The sequence below is a fragment of the Lissotriton helveticus genome, chromosome 10 (genome assembly GCF_964261635.1).
Source record: "Lissotriton helveticus chromosome 10, aLisHel1.1, whole genome shotgun sequence".
Lineage (NCBI taxonomy): Eukaryota > Metazoa > Chordata > Amphibia > Caudata > Salamandridae > Lissotriton > Lissotriton helveticus.
The window spans coordinates 96,657,104-96,674,383 of record NC_136071.1 but is presented as its reverse complement, the minus strand read 5'-3'; the positions used below and the strand labels follow the sequence as shown (position 1 = coordinate 96,674,383).

At 39.2% G+C, this 17,280-nt stretch overlaps 1 protein-coding gene across 1 annotated transcript; it reads left to right on the top strand.

The window, feature by feature from the left end:
• The first annotated feature begins 5,401 nt into the window (after window positions 1-5,401).
• On the top strand, window positions 5,402-8,232 carry LOC144785062 (uncharacterized). The gene is made up of 2 exons (XM_078664176.1): window positions 5,402-5,474; window positions 6,806-8,232. Exons 1-2 carry the CDS (start codon window positions 5,462-5,464, stop codon window positions 8,230-8,232), a joined length of 1,440 nt encoding a protein of 479 aa, XP_078520302.1. The 5' UTR covers window positions 5,402-5,461.
• Window positions 8,233-17,280: the final 9,048 nt, after the last annotated feature.

Here is a 17,280-nt window from a genome sequence, read left to right as displayed (position 1 = left end):
CATTTTATCTCAAATGTAATGGTTCTAACTTGAGGTTGAGATTGACTCCAACGTCTCCTTGTCAATTCAGGTCTAAATACTTTTGTTCTACAACATTTTCCATAATGCCCTCTCTTTCCACATACATTACACGTAATCTTTAATGCAGGACACATCGGAGAATTGGCTAAGTGACTTAATTGGCCACATCTGAAACATGAAAATCTGTTACTCTGTTGTGTAAAATTGTTCTGATTTGCTGAACCAGATGTCAAGTTCTCTTTTCCAGAACCAGATTGAGTCTCATTTATTTCATTCTTCTTAACCTGACAAACAATTTCTTCAATTTTCGTTTCTTCTTTTTTTTCGTTCAAGGAACTTTTATCCTTTTCTTTTTTTAACTCACCAACACACTTTGTCATATGTTCTACTTGCTTTGCTATAGCCAATACTTCTTCAAGTGGTGGCTCATCTTTTAACCACAGTTCCTTTCTAATCTCATCATGAGCGCACCTAAGTACAAACTGATCTCTTATTCTTTCATCAAGGGTTAAACCAAAGTTACAAGAGGACTCTAACTTTCTCAATGAAGAAACATAATCTTCCACAGTCTCATCTCCTTTTTGCTCTCTTAACCCAAAGTGGTAACGCTCCATTATGGTACTGATCCTCGGGAGATAATGCTTATCCAGTTGAGCAATTGCAATTTCATATTCATTTAAGTTGCGTTGTTCTCCAGCAGATAGATCAGGAAGATGTTCTAGCACATCCTGTCCTTCCCCTCCCAAACAATGGAGAAGAAGAGAAAGCTTCCTTTCTGCGCTTAAGTTAGTTCCACATACCCTAGCATAGTTTGCAAAAAAATTTTTTCCATTTTTTTCACTTAATGTTTGGTTCTCCAGGGGTATTTAAAAAGAACGCAGGCTGAGTTACATTTTGCATCTTTCCACTATATATATAATTTTCTTTTTATTTTTATAAGACTTTTAATAGTGTTAAACCTTTTATTTATGATAAATATATGTAATTCTTGTATGTCACTACTTCTTGTAAAAATTGAGATGGAAATCACCCTTTGTGATGTCAAAAGAACCTTCAAATTATGCAGAATAATTGATAGGAATGTTCTTCAACATGAATATTCCTTTAATGTTCAAGATCTCTTGAATTTAGACAATCACCATCCATAGAATCCATTAACAAAGGGCAGAAGCGAAACAGAATGCTAGAGGACTTCACGTTCTTTTCTCTCCAGATACACGCACAGACAGCGTCAGCACAAGTCAGGCTCCAGCGAATGTATGATAATACCACGCATACAAATACCACGCATGGCTTTACCACGCGAATTTTACTTCGCAAGTGGCTTTACCACGCTGGAATTTTCAACGAAGTATTATACTACGCACATAACGTAATGAAGCACCCAACGTCCATCAAGCACAAATGACACTAAAATAAACACAATGACACTAATAGGTTAAAAAAATATGCGTTACGTAGTGACAGCGTTTGTCTTTTGTCACTTTCACTGACCCTCTAAAAACGTGTCCCCAAGCAAGATGGAAGAAAAATACGACGATGAAGGTCAATTTTAATTAATAAAAAAGCACTTTAAAATACACTTTTAGTCACCATTTGATCCCGTTTTTAAAGCAGATTAAAACACATATTTTATTTCAAAATACCGTTGTCACTCAATTAACACATATAAAGAGCTGTCCACCATTTTCTTATCAGTGGTTCGCCGCTATCTGGAGAGTAAACACTGTTGTGAGCAGCTAGAGAAAGCAGGCTCGATTTTAGTTCGTTACTGCCATCTACTGACCAAAGTAAGTAGACGTTTTAACACACATTTAATAATATAAAGGAATAGTAAATCTGGTAAAGGATTTTACAAAATGTATTTTAATTTTATTATAACAGAATTTATCTGAGGAGAGTGACAATTGCTTCCAACTGAAAAAAATATCGCAAAAGTAAGGAAAACATGTATTCTTTTTTTTTTTTATATTGATTTAGTCAAAATGTCATACAAACCATGTTTCCAAAAAGCAATGTATGCCAAACAGTTTTTAGAAACATAATGTCCGTGAAAGATGATGTATGTCTAGAATTATATCAAATTGAAAAGTAACTAATAAATTATTATTAATTTGATAAGTATTGAGCAAAGAACATGTTGGGTCATATTTATAATTACTGGCGCATCCCTGCAAATTAACAGGGATGCTCCAGTAATTGTGCGTCATGCCTCCGCCACCCATGATGCACGGCATTTACAATGCGGCGCATCATGGGGCAAAAATGGGTAAAGGTGTCGCATTGTTGGAGTTGCGTTGCATGTGCAGCGCAGCTCCAGCAATGCACTGGGACCCGTTCTACTAATGCTGCGCCAAGTCTTACGCCTGCTTTAAGCAGGCGCAGGATTTTGACGCAGCATTGGAATAAAAGTGTCTGAGTGAAATCTTGTAGATTTCACTCAGCCATTTTTAGTAGGCGTTCCTGCGCCGGAACACCCCCCTTCCACCGGAACGCCTCCTTAAGGCGCATGGCTTTACAACGTGACGCATCTCTCAGATGCGTGACGTTGTAAATTGCCCGCACCATGGCGCATCTTTTGCGCCGCCACTGCGTCACAAAAGTGACGCAACAGTGGCGCAAAAGAGGTGCAAGGGGTTTGTAAATCTGCTCCAAAGTAACTAGTTAATATTTTGATATTAAAATGTTTGTGTTTTTAAAATTCTGTCTTTTTGTAATATCTCCACTGAGTATAAAAATACATGGGTTTTGAAGTTTAAAATATATAATTATTTTACTTTATACTGAATTGGATAGAGAAGCAGTTTAAAAAAAAAAGTAAGGTATGAACTAATTTTCTACAGGAAAGATGTTTGGCCATTGTCTATTGGCTAAATATTTCATTTTTAATCAGATTGGTAGTTAGCTCAGGGAATATGATGGTCATTGTTTTGTAGACAGATTTACTATTGATATACTGCTGTGTACTTACCTCAGGGTAGGTGTTGTATAAAGTTTGGTGGTTAAATGAAGAGGCCGATTATGATGGTAGACGGACCTGAGTCTGTCTGCCACCATAGAGTAGGAGGGACCGTATGCATGGGCAGCAGCGGTCCCTCCGTGCAGATCAGGATGTGACCTACAGGGTGGCGGTTACATCCTCTATCTTTAACATTGCAGTGGCTGCAGCTTCAAGCTGCACCCGCAGCAATGTTAAAAATGCATGCATGGCATTTGTGTGCAAAAAGCGGCAGGCACCACATGGTGCCTGTCGCATTGTTCACGCAAATGCAGGGGGGTACCATAGGTACCCCCATGTGCACCCCCCACACCCCCTTTTGCCCAGGGGGCCCACAATGGGCCGCGATGTGAAGGTCTGTATGGTTTTCCACGGCGGAAAAGTCACCGTGGAAAAGCATACTTTCTACTCCATCCTAATATGGCTGGCGGTGTCTGATAGACACCGCCACCATGTTAATGCTTTTTTGCCGTGGTCGGAAGTCGACCGCGGCGGAAAAGCGGTGTACAGATTGCAAGACCCACCAGCCATTCTAATTTGTCGGTGGGTCTTTCAAGCCTCCACAGGGAAGGTTTTGGTCAGAGTCTGTATGTATGAATTACAAATCTTCCTCCTCTGGGTACTTACCTTAGGATAGGTGTGTTGGTCAGTGTCTTTGTGTCAGATTTTCTATTCTTAGTACTATTCTTAGTTGGTACTTATAACAAAGAAATGTAATATTTGTAATTTACAATTTTAAAATATGCTATGTCTTTATTTTTCTAACAAGAAATCAGATAAAGAACCATTACCGTCAATCAAAAATCTGATAAAAGGAAGAATATCTTAAGAGATCAGTTGCATGAAAGAAAAATACAACCAATCTTCAGGTACAAATAAATTAACCTATTAATTTGCCTTATCTAATTTTAAAACTTATAGTGGTGCAATGATGTAACTCTGTTTTCTGAGAGCACATTTTCCAATTCTTACTCTGCTTCAAACTTACCTCAGGGAGGATGTTAGGTATTAACTGGGATAAGTTTTACTATTATTAGACAGCTGAGTGTTTTTATTTGGGTAGATGTTGGACAGATTATGTGTACCAGATTATATAATCTAAAATCTCTATGGATTTATCTCAGAAAAGGTGATGGACAATGTATGTGAGCCAGATTAATTATTCTTATTATGCTGAATAATTACCTTATGGAAGGTGTTTGTTGATACATATTAAATTTTCTAAATACGTTACAACAAATAAATGTAATATTTCTAAATTGTAAAATATACTATTTCTTTGTTTTTTAAAACAGATATCTCCATTACCGTCAATACATAAACTGGAAAAGGGAAGATCAACTTAAAAGATCAGTTGCATGAATACATCCAAATTTCAGGTATAAATGAAAGAACCTTTTAATTTGTCTTTTGTATTTTTAAAACCAATAGTGGTTCAACAATCTATCTCTGTTTTCTAAGAGCACTTTTTAAAATTTTTACACTGTTGAAAACTTACACTAGGAAGAGTGTTAGGCTGAGTCTAAGAAATCTAACTCCTCAGGATACTTAAATTAAAGAAGATGCTGTTTAGTGTTTAAGAGGCAGATTAACAATCCATACACCACTTGTTACATACCTCAGGGAAGGTGTTGGTCAGTGTTTGTGGGCCTGATTTACTATTCTTACTCCGCTGGATACTTACCTCATGATAGATGTGATGGTGTTTGTTAGGATCTTTGCGTCAGATTTACTATTCTAACTCCAACGGTTACTTACCTCTGGGAAGGAGTAGGTAGGTGAATGGGTGCAGATTTACTATTCATACTCCGCCGGGTACTTATCTGAGGATAGGTGTTGGACGGTGTCTGTGAGTTGGATTTAGTATTCTTACTCTGCTAGGTACTTACCTTAGAGAAAATCTTTGTCAACATATATTAACTTTACTAAGAAAGATACAACAGATAAGTGTAAAATGTCTAAATAATAATTATTTAAAATATGCTACGTCTTTGTTTTTCTAACCAGATATCGTAAAGAGAATCATTAACATCAAACCATAAACTAGAAAAAGGAAGAACAGCTTACCACATCTGTTGCACGAAAGAACAAAACATCCAATATTCAGGTATAAATGAAACAACCTTTTAATTTACATTATCTTTTTAATTAAACCTCTAATAAAACAACCAACTTACGCTGTTTTTTTAAATTAAGGATTTTTATAGTGATATTAGAAAATAATGAAACAGTTAAACAAACTTAAAAAAACAATTTAAAATTTGCAGATTAACTAATAATTTTATGTTAACTATTCTAATCGTATTATTGATACATGTAATTGCAGCAACGTGTACAACATTGACCTGAAGAACCAAACAGACTGGAAAAGAGAATACAAAGGAAAGCAACACATATAGCAATATTATTGCAAACGTAACTTCATCACAGAAGAACAAAGAAATGCAAGCCTCAGGTACAATTGAAAACATTTCTGAAAAACAAATTTATAATAATTTTTTTAAATCAGATATTTAGGGGCCGATTATGATAGAGGATTTTCCGCCTCCTCCGGGCCGGCGGAAGCCACCGCCGGCCCGGAGGAGGCGGAAAATCCTCTGCGGAGTCACCAAAGACCCACCGCCGCATTACGATGGCTGGTGGGTCTTGGATTCTGTCCGCTGCTTTTCCGCCGCGGTCGGATTACAACCGCGGCGGAAAAGCTCTCCTTTGGCTGGCAGTGTCTATCAGACACCGCCAGCCAAATTAGGAAGCATTAGTAAACATGCTTTTCCGCGGCGGTTTTTCCGCTATTTTACACATGCACTTTTAACATTGCGGCGGGTGCTGCTTGAAGCAGCACCCGCCGCAATGTTAAATATCCAGGATGTGACCGCCAGGGTGGCGGTCACATCCTGATTTGCATGGAGGGACCTCCGCAGTCCATGCGGACGGTCCCTCCACCTCTGGGATGGCGGACGGACGCAAGTCCGTCCGCCATCCTAATCGGCCCCTAAAACTGTCAATAGTGTAGCACATTATAATTTGTTGTATGACGTTACTATGCATCCTGTCTCAACATACGCCCCAACCCCCCTTTTAGATTTGCAAGTTTTTTGGGGGGGGAAACCCCCCCAAACCCCCCTTTTTAATTTTTCCATGCATGAGTTATAACGCGTATTCCATTACCATGCATAACTGTTACCACAAAAATACCTTAAAAACCAAATCTTTATAACGATTTTGTTTGTATTGTCGGAGAAAACAGGTAAAATATTTTTGGGTAGTTGAACAGTAAACACCCCACAGAAGGGGCTGACCTATGTCCCTAAAGACAATGTTTTAAATACCTGTAGCTCCCCCTCTTCAGCTCTCTATTTTTTTACTAAATACCCCTTTCCCCATTACACATCATAAAGAGGACATGGAAGTGTCTTTTCATTTCCACTTAGTTACCACGCTGATTGCTTTCACATCACAACAATTCCGTCATGAGCATGCAAGGGGTTAAAACGCATGCTTTTACTATGTATCTTGTAGTAAATGTATGCGTGATAAAGGCTATTAGTGGTAACCACCCATGCGTTATAATGCATGCACGGTTATGGTTATGGGTGGAAACAGTTGTGTTAAAGTGTCTGAATCCAGTTTTTATTGATTTTTTTAAACTAATTCTTGCATCCATTCAAAAACAGAAAAAATCTTGATTTTAGTAATTTTATTTAGATACCATAAATCTTTTGTACAGAAAAACACAAGTAGTTTTAAAAAAATTAAAACTCATTTATTATTCTCTTCTATTTACAGGATCATCAACAGATAATTCAAGTCGCCGAGCAAATTACATTCAATCTAAGAGGGGTAACAGGTTATTAAAATTTGGTGGCTACATTTACTGTAAGGATCGTTTAACTGAGCCCAGGAGTCATTGGAGGTGCGTAGAATATTTCTCATCACATTGCAAAGGCAGAGCGGTTACTCTGGGAGACATAGTGGAGAGGTCCACAGAGCATAACCACTCTGCCTCTGCAATGGAGATTGAAGTAAGGGAAAATCTACAGCAGATCAAATTTTTGGCAGCTACCTCCAATGAACCCTGTGGCTCAGTTTTACGGGAAGTTGCACAAAACATCCCCATGCATGTTGCCAGTAATATGCCCACAATCCCCAATTTAAGGCGCATGATTCAAAGAACAAAACAGGCCATCAATCCACATGCAATAAGACCACAAACTTTCTCCGATATTAACATCCCCCCAGAACTAACTGTGACTTTTACTAATGAAACTTTCCTTTTACATGATAATAATAATCCTGAAAAACGTCTTCTAATCTTTTCTACAACACGTAATTTGGCCACTCTTGAAAATACAGAAATTTGGATGATGGACGGCACATTTAAATCTACCCCCCATCCTTTTAACCAAATTTATACTATTCATGGTAATATTAACCACACAACTATCCCCTTAGTATTTGGTTTGCTGCCTGACAGACAATCTTCCACTTACACTGAGTTTTTATCAGTTATAAAAACCAAAACTCTCAACAAAAGTCCTCGGAAAGTAATAATTGATTTTGAGATACAAATGATTAATACTATTTGTAAATTATATCCAGACACCCAAATTCAAGGTTGTTTTTTTCACTTTTCCCAGGCGTATTGGAGAAAAATACAGAAAACATCCTTAGCCGAAGATTATATGTCAGACAGCAAACTACAATACGAGTTAAAAAAACTAACAGCTTTGTGTTTTGTTCCTCCTGATTTTGTAGATGACTTCTACACTGCAATTATACAATCAGATTATTTTATAGCAAATGAAGAGAAATTGGCACCTCTTTTAAATTATTTTGAGGGAACCTGGATTGGCAATCTTAGCAGGTCAGGTAGCAGGAGGAAGCCAAGGTTCCCCATTGAGTGGTGGAACTGCTACTTAACTTGCTTAGAGGGAGGAGCAAAAACGAACAATTCCATCGAAGGATGGCATAACTCTTTTAATAAATCCATAGGTAGGAGTCATCCAAACTTTTATCATTTCTTAGAAATTTTAAAAAAAGAACAAAGTTTTCAAGAAATGAGGATGGCTCAGTCACTTTCAGGTATGCTAAATCCTCGAGTGACACGACGTAGCCGAGAGATGACTGAAAGACTTCAATCAAAACTCCAACAATTTCCTTTAATGGGCACGTCTGACTACCTTGAAAGTATTGCATATATTCTTCATTTCTAACATGTGAATTGATCGCCTGTTTTACAATTCTCCCAAAAGTTATAATTGACATTTTTAAAAATTGACCCAAATATCAAATAAAAATTACTTTTTTATTTTACTAACTAGCACAAATTTTTTGAACTGACATCACATCAATTTTGGATCAATATGTTTAATTTGAAACACTTTTTTTTTTAAATTTCTTTTTCAAATTAACAAAGTTAGGCTAGGTATGAATAAAAGAATGTTTCTGAGTTCATTTACAATACCTTTCTTGAACAATTTATTAGTCAGAAAACAATTGTTCCAAAGTGTGTATATTATGGCAACCTGCATGGGGATCAAAGTGTAGTTCTTAAAAATTAAAAATGATACTCACCACAGAATTTGAAATTAACGTACAGAACTTTCCTTACAGTAAATGTACCTTCCAAATGTTATAATGTATTTGGTAAAAAAAGAACAAAACCCAACCGGACCCCGTCTTCATGTCATTGCATGCTGAGAGGAACCACCGACTACAGAATCAAATGTGAAACAATTAGTGACTACGAAGTATCTATAAAATTAGAATGAACTATTAAAACGATTAAACTAAATTCCAAATGGATTAATATATCATATTAAGAAAATATTCACTAATGTTTTTGTTTTAAAATAAAAATTTGTTGTGCATTATTAAAAATGTATTGATCTCTTTTTCTGAAAAATATTTTAACATTTACTCAATAAATACAATTTTTTACTAAACAAGATCTTAATTTAATCTCTTTGTTCATTATTTAATCTTAGATTCTATTTTATATTTGATTTGCAAAGATTTAAAATGTGCATGATGGTATTAATAATTGCATTGATCCATTGCTTATAATGTTAATTGATTGTACAACATGTTTAAAACATTTGGATTTAATACATTAGTATTAAAACACTACCCCACCCAATACCCCTATACCCCAAGCATCCCGCTCCTAAAAGTTAGTGTAGTAATTTCAAGTAAAGTATTCTTCTTGTTTATCACATAAATAGGGAGTAGCCACTTACAAATTAATACTCAGGTATTTTTTGCCAACTAGAAAAAAAAAAATATCTGGGTATTAAAACACTACCCCACCCAATACCCCTATACCCCAAGTATCCCGCAACTAAAAGTTAGCGTAGTAATTTAATGTAAAGTATACTTCTTTATATTTAACATAAATAAGGAGTAGCCACTTACAAATTAATACTCAGGTATGTTTTGTCAACTAGGAAAAAAAATACCTGGGTATTAAAACACTACCCCACCCAATACCCCTATACCCCAAGTATCCCGCTCCTAAAAATTAGCGTAGAAATTTCTTGTTAAATACACTTCTTGTTTTTTTCATAAATAAGGAGTAGCCACTTACAAATTAATACTCAGGTATTTTTTGCCAATTAGGAAGAAAAATACCTGGGTATTAAAACACTACCCCACCCAATACCCCTATACCCCAAGGATCCCGTTCCTAAAAGTTAGCGTAGTAATTTCAAGTAAAGTATACTTCTTGTTTTTGTCATAAATAAGGAGTAGCCACTTACAATTTAATACTCAGGTATTTTTTGCCAATTAGGAAGAAAAATACCTGGGTATTAAAACACTACCCCACCCAATACCCCTATACCCCAAGGATCCCGTTCCTAAAATTTAGCGTAGTAATTTCAAGTAAAGTATACTTCTTGTTTTTGTCATAAATAAGGAGTAACCACTTACAATTTAATACTCAGGTATTTTTTGCCAACTAGGAAAAAATACCTGGGTATTAAAACACTACCCCACCCAATACCCCTATACCCCAAGGATCCCGTTCCTAAAAGTTAGCGTAGTAATTTCAAGTAAAGTATACTTCTTGTTTTTGTCATAAATAAGGAGTAGCCACTTACAAATTAATACTCAGGTATTTTTTGCCAACTAGGAAAAAAAATACCTGGGTATTAAAACACTACCCCACCCAATACCCCTACACCCCAAGTATCCCGCTCCTAAAAGTTAGCGTAGAAATTTCTTGTTAAATACACTTCTTGTTTTTGTCATAAATAAGCAGTAGCCACTTACAATTTAATACTGAGGTATTTTTTGCCAATTAGGAAGAAAAATACCTGGGTATTAAAACACTACCCCACCCAATACCCCTATACCCCAAGGATCCCGTTCCTAAAATTTAGCGTAGTAATTTCAAGTAAAGTATACTTCTTGTTTTTGTCATAAATAAGGAGTAACCACTTACAATTTAATACTCAGGTATTTTTTGCCAACTAGGAAAAAAATACCTGGGTATTAAAACACCCCAAGTATCCCGCTCCTAAAAGTTAGCGTAGAAATTTCTTGTTAAATACACTTCTTGTTTTTGTCATAAATAAGCAGTAGCCACTTACAATTTAATACTGAGGTATTTTTTGCCAATTAGGAAGAAAAATACCTGGGTATTAAAACACTACCCCACCCAATACCCCTATACCCCAAGGATCCCGTTCCTAAAATTTTGCGTAGTAATTTCAAGTAAAGTATACTTCTTGTTTTTGTCATAAATAAGGAGTAGCCACTTACAAATTAATACTCAGGTATTTTTTGCCAACTCGGAAGAAAAATACCTGGGTATTAAAACACTACCCCACCCAATACCCCTATACCCCAAGGATCCCGTTCCTAAAATTTAGCGTAGTCATTTCAAGTAAAGTATACTTCTTGTTTTTGTCATAAATAAGGAGTAACCACTTACAATTTAATACTCAGGTATTTTTTGCCAACTAGGAAAAAAATACCTGGGTATTAAAACACTACCCCACCCAATACCCCTATACCCCAAGGATCCCGCTCTTAAAATTTACTGTATTTATTTCAAGTAAAGTATACTTCTTTATATTTAACATAAATAAGCAGTAGCCACTTACAAATTAATACTCAGGTATTTTTTGCCAACTAGGAAAAAAAATACCTGGGTATTAAAACACTACCCCACCCAATACCCCTATACCCCAAGGATCCCGCTCTTAAAATTTACTGTATTTATTTCAAGTAAAGTATATTTCTTTATATTTAACATAAATAAGCAGTAGCCACTTACAAATTAATACTCAGGTATTTTTTGCCAACTAGGAAAAAAAATACCTGGGTATTAAAACACTACCCCACCCAATACCCCTATACCCCAAGGATCCCGCTCTTAAAATTTACTGTAGTAATTTCAAGTAAAGTATACTTCTTGTTTTTGTCATAAATAAGGAGTAACCACTTACAATTTAATACTCAGGTATTTTTTGCCAATTAGGAAGAAAAATACCTGGGTATTAAAACACTACCCCACCCAATACCCCTATACCCCAAGGATCCCGTTCCTAAAATTTAGCGTAGTAATTTCAAGTAAAGTATACTTCTTGTTTTTGTCATAAATAAGGAGTAACCACTTACAATTTAATACTCAGGTATTTTTTGCCAACTAGGAAAAAAATACCTGGGTATTAAAACACTACCCCACCCAATACCCCTATACCCCAAGGATCCCGCTCTTAAAATTTACTGTATTTATTTCAAGTAAAGTATACTTCTTTATATTTAACATAAATAAGCAGTAGCCACTTACAAATTAATACTCAGGTATTTTTTGCCAACTAGGAAGAAAAATACCTGGGTATTAAAACACTACCCCACCCAATACCCCTATACCCCAAGCATCCTACTCCTATAAGTAAGAAAAGCAAATTCACCAGAAGGAACACACAGCCAGGAAGCCAAAGGCCACCAGGGACCAGCTCGCCTTACTGAACAAGTGAAATAGGTCCTCAAAATAGCAAAGGATAAATAAGGATAAATAAATAAGGATGATGCAATTAAAATGAAATCTGTATGGCCTCCTAAAATCCACAATGGCTCCACTAGTGGAAATCCTACACTATACGGCATGTCTCACCCATGCTACCATATTAGCATATACACAACCTTTAAAAATGCTGCTGCTCTGACTTTGAGCTGTATGTTAAACGCACGCAATCGAGCTGGGAACAGATAAAGGCCGCTATTAATATGCTTGCCTTGCACATAAATTAGAGTTGACACATGCTCTAGAAAGAAGCAAGGGCTGCTCACCGTTTCTAGCTTAGCTGTCTACAGCTTCCACAAGTGCAGAACAAAGCAATGATGTCACATACATCAATTACGTAAAAATAAAATATGCATTTAATTTTAAGTGCGCTAAAATATTACGTTTTAACATATCACTTACCTGTCAGACGCACGCCTTTCACCAGCAGCCCTTACTTCGACCACCCAAAGAAACAAGAGTGAAAACACTTCCAACAAAATAAAAGAAGGACTTCCTTTTAGACGTATAACGTAGGATGACCGGAGTGTAACACGCAGAACGTAGGATGACTTGCGTGGTAAAGACTGTCGTGGAAGGCATACGCGTGGTAAAGACGTTTGCGTGGTAAGTGCCTCGTAGTAAACGTCACGCGTAGTAATGCCTTCGTTGAAAATGATGTTTCCCGCTCCAGCGCGAGTGAGACAGATGCAGCGCGAGCAATAGACAGACGCAGCGCGAGCAGAGCCTCAGCGCGAGTGCAGCTTCAGCGCGAGCAAGGAATGCCGTGTGCTTTTTAAAACAGAGCGCGAGAGGAATACGTTGCTCTCCCAAATGTCTCCGCTCCCTTATTCTTAATTAATTTATGTTTTTAAGTGATCTGCCCGCCAAACTCCTCACCGCATTCATATCTGAGATTAATACCGCCGCTGGGAAGTCTCCGCTTCCTTTCTTATTTCTTTTATGAATACAGCCGCTGGAGGAGTGCGCAAATCACCTTCCTTTCCTTTATTCTCGTGTTGAGGCCAAGTCCTGGGTTCATCCCATCCTCGTCGCCATAAAATGTGGTGTCTTCTTATGTAAATAAAAGCAGATAAACTCATGAAACTAGAGAGTAGCTTTATTTAAGCCTCAGCCACAGGAGAAAATCTTCAACTGTTCTTTTCAAGACAGATATGCATTCCAGAATCTTGTAGGAGACTGGAACACAAGCATTGAGAACTCTAATCTATTAAAGGTACAGATACTAATGGTAAATGCATAACAACATCACACTGGAGTCCTGTAAAAATGGAAGGGGCTGGAGGGACTCAAAAATCAATGATGAGGGAAAAGAAATTATAGTTCATTCTGCTTCCTTAGGCTAGAGCAAAAAATCAATGGGGGAGAATGAACCACTTGTCCTGTGTTTCCAGGGTCTATGATAATGTGGAGCGTGCCATCTTTGTAAAAAACCCTCATATGCGAACACAGGCGTAGGGCTGTATATCTTGGTTCTCCGCCATTCAGTGTCGCAACAGCATTATCATTGGGTCTTTTCCTTAGTATGTTATGCTGTCCTCCACACGGAGGAAGACCAACTGGTGTAACAGTAGTGGCCAGAAATGAGAATAAAATGAGGGTGTGTTTGTGCTCGGGTGGGTGAAAAAATAAATAATAACTCTCGTATTTTATTCTACAAATCACAGATATAGGAAGCTAAAAACAGGAATGTGCATCTGCAGCCCTAGTTACTAGCCTTACAATCATAGACACTGGAAACACAGGACGAGTGGTTCATTCTCCCCCATTGATTTTTCGAAGGGGCTGGAGGGAGACACCTCGACTGCTGGAGTCCTTTAAAGAGCCAAACTGGCCGCACCGGGCATCAGGCATTTCCCTGGAAGGCTGGAAACGTGGGGGGCAATTTTGCAGCAGTAGGGGCCCGTTTTGTTACTGGGGCCCAGTTTTGCCGCAGTCATCAATATCAGACCAAGTAACCAAAGCAGCAAGCAACCGTTTCCAGCCTCGCTAGGCCATGCAGTGTTTCACCAAGGAGGGGTCTGAGAAAATTTCCAGGGCTGCTTTGGGTTCCCATTCAGGCCCTGGTACTGTAGCAATGAAAGGGACTGGTGGGAGAACCTCTGCACTGGTAGAGTCCTGTAACATGCGAAGGATACTGCTGGGACAAGACCTGCTTTGCAAAAGTTCGGTATCCCTGGAAGGTACTACTAGAAAAATACCTACACCGTTGCAGTCCTGCAGTACTATTATTTATGTATATTTGTATTGTTATGGTTTTATATTGTGCTAACCAAACCATCACAGGTGAGCCCAGGGCTTCAAGTGGGATGAAAAAACTAGGGGGTCTCTCAAAGGGGCATTGCCAATGTAATTAAGGGCATTGCTTAAAACACTTAAGCTAAAAATCTGGGCTTAGCATAGTGTGCCACCTGACTGCTATTTTGCTGTTCCTATCATTGCTTCCAGATATAGAATACAAGTAACAATACAGCTACAAAAAACCAAGAGTATTGGTTTGCTCAATGGTTATTAGTTGGATAAGATAAATATGCAACAACTCTTGCTTCGTTGTATATAGTACTAGCAGCCCGTCCCAACGTTGTCCGGGTATGAATTGCTGCCGGCCAGTAGTATATTGTTTTGTAGGATTTCGTTTTGATAGCATTTCTTATCTGTGACAGGCCTGTGAAGCGCTCCGATTCACAGTGCACTGCTGATGCACTTAACCACATCGCTGCGGCAGCTATTCCGCCGCAGTGCTAAGGGGGCAGGGCGGCCACGCGGCGGCCACATGCTGGTGACGGAACCGCTCCGTCATCAACTGCGGTTGGGCTGTGCTCATGACGGAGCGGTTCCGTCAAGGCCCCGCCCGCTCAATAGAACGCTCAGCGCAGGCATGGAATCCGCGCCGCGCAGGTGCGGCGGGCGGGCCATGACGGAACCGCTCCGTCATCAGCACAGCGCCACCGCAGCTGATGACCGAGCGGTTCCGTCATCAGCATCAAACCAGTTAAGAGTGCGCGTTCAGTAGTGTGTGAACTCGAGTTTCCCTACTTTTTTTTTCCTTGCAATATTATATAGCGCGAACTCGACAACATGGCATGAGCACAATTTACATAACAGAAGAACACGTTCATATGTGGTAGGCACGGGGAGACAAAGCGATTTGCCTGGAATCACAGGATGTTGAGCTGATGCCGAGATTCGAACGTAGCTCCCCAGCTCTAAAGTTCGCAATTCTAGAACTTGTGGCGGGAGTTGTGTCTAAAAGTGTATGTCAGTGCTGGCCATCAATGAGAGAGACCTGTGCATTTTTCAAATCGGTGGTGAAAAATATGAGTATGTTGCTGGAGATGTGGGCCGCCGTGCCACCAATGTATTTACCGGGGGAGGGTAAACACCCATTATTTCGCAACTTTCCGCATACCATCACTCCGCATACTTTCATTACGAAAGTACCATGACTCCGCAATGCCATTATAACGCATGGCATTACATTTTATATGCTTTTACCGCGCATACATTTACAACGAAATTCGTTGTAAATGCATGAATGGTAAAAACATGTATTTTTTTGATGTTTGGATAAGGTAAGTATGGGTATAGGGGTATATGTTTTTGGGTACTGAGGTATATGTTTTGGGGTGTTTGGGTATTTTAAGGGTTCAGATATAGTTTTGGGTAATGGGGTACAGGGGTAGTTTTAGGGTTTAAGGATAGGTATGGGTTTTGGGGTACAGGGGTATTTTAAGGGTTTAGGGCTAGGTTTGGGTTTTGGGGTACAGGGGTATTTTTAGGGTTCAGGGCTAGGTTTGGGTTTTGGGGTACAGGGGTATTTTAGGGTTCAGGGGTAGGTTTGGGTTTTGGGTACAGGGTTATTTTTATGGTTCAGGGCTAGGTATGGGTTTTGGGGTACAGGGTATTTTAAGGGTTCAGGGCTAGGTTTGGGTTGTGGGGTACAGGGGTATTTTTAGGGTTCAGGGGTAGGTTTGGGGTTTGAGGTACAGGGGTATTTATAGGGTTCAGGGCTAGGTTTGGGTTTTGGGGTACAGGGGTATTTTTAGGGTTTAGGGATAGGTTTGGGTTTTGGGGTACAGGGTATATTTATAGGGTTAAGATGGGTTAGTGTTTAAGGGTGTTGGGGGATTTTAAGGAGTAAGGGTGGGTTATGATTATAGGGTGCAGGGGTATTTAAAGGGAGCAGGGTGGACACCCAGAGCTGGAATGTACAGAACCTGGGAAGAAAAAACAATGAAATATTAGGCACAACGCTCGTTTTTTTTTCTCGTAAATTCCGCGCCCTGCACACGCCCACGCCCCCAGCACATGCCCACAGCACACGATATGAGACATGGCATGAAGGGTGGAACGTACCACACTCCCCCAGCGTTTGTCACGCCCCCAGCACACGCCCACAGTACAACGCAGACACACCCACAAGGGACTACTTTGCTGGCACGGTTCTTTTACCTTTTAAATGTATATGGTGGGCGTCTGCATAGCCTATGTCCTTCTGCTGCAACTGCCCTTTCCAACGCTGTATTGGGTGTTGTGATTGGTGCTGTGGTTCCTGAGATTACCCGCCTCAAAGGTTTGGGCTCTCTCTTTATTATATTAGTATAGATTGAAAATGCTTCAGTTCTGAAATGATGAGCCTGTGAAAGAACTAAAACGTGACTATTTGAAGTTACATCAAAGGGTTTAAGCAGTGGTACTTAAGCAGAGTTGAGATTTTTTTTTCACCGTGAGGGTGTGGGGCACAAGTGGAGAGTCCGATAGGGACAGCCCCTACTTTTAAGAACTGCTGGTGCTGAGCAGAGGCAGTATCCGGCCCACTTAAAGCCTTGGGTGAGCCTACGATATGGTTCTCCTATGGATGGCCAATTCAAACAAAAACATGTGGACGAGTGGTCGAAACTCGCTTTTAAAGATGCCTTCTGTTGTGAAGTTAGCAGGCTAGTGGTTGTGGGTGGAGTTAGGGGGTGGACAGGAAGAGGAGGGGACTGAACAGGAAAGGGGCAGATAGAGTAGGGACAGGGAAGGTAGTGGAAGCAGATAATAAAGCTCCCTTAAATAAGTTCCAGTGTTGGTGTTTCTTTGTAGCACGATGCTACAACTGGCGACGAGGGTGGGATGTGCATGACAGCAGCCCACAGAACTACCTGAATGTGCCCTGTCCCCTGCAGCGTCGAGAGAAGAGATCCGCTGCCAGAAGGTGGTGACCCACCGGGAAAGAAGCCAGCAG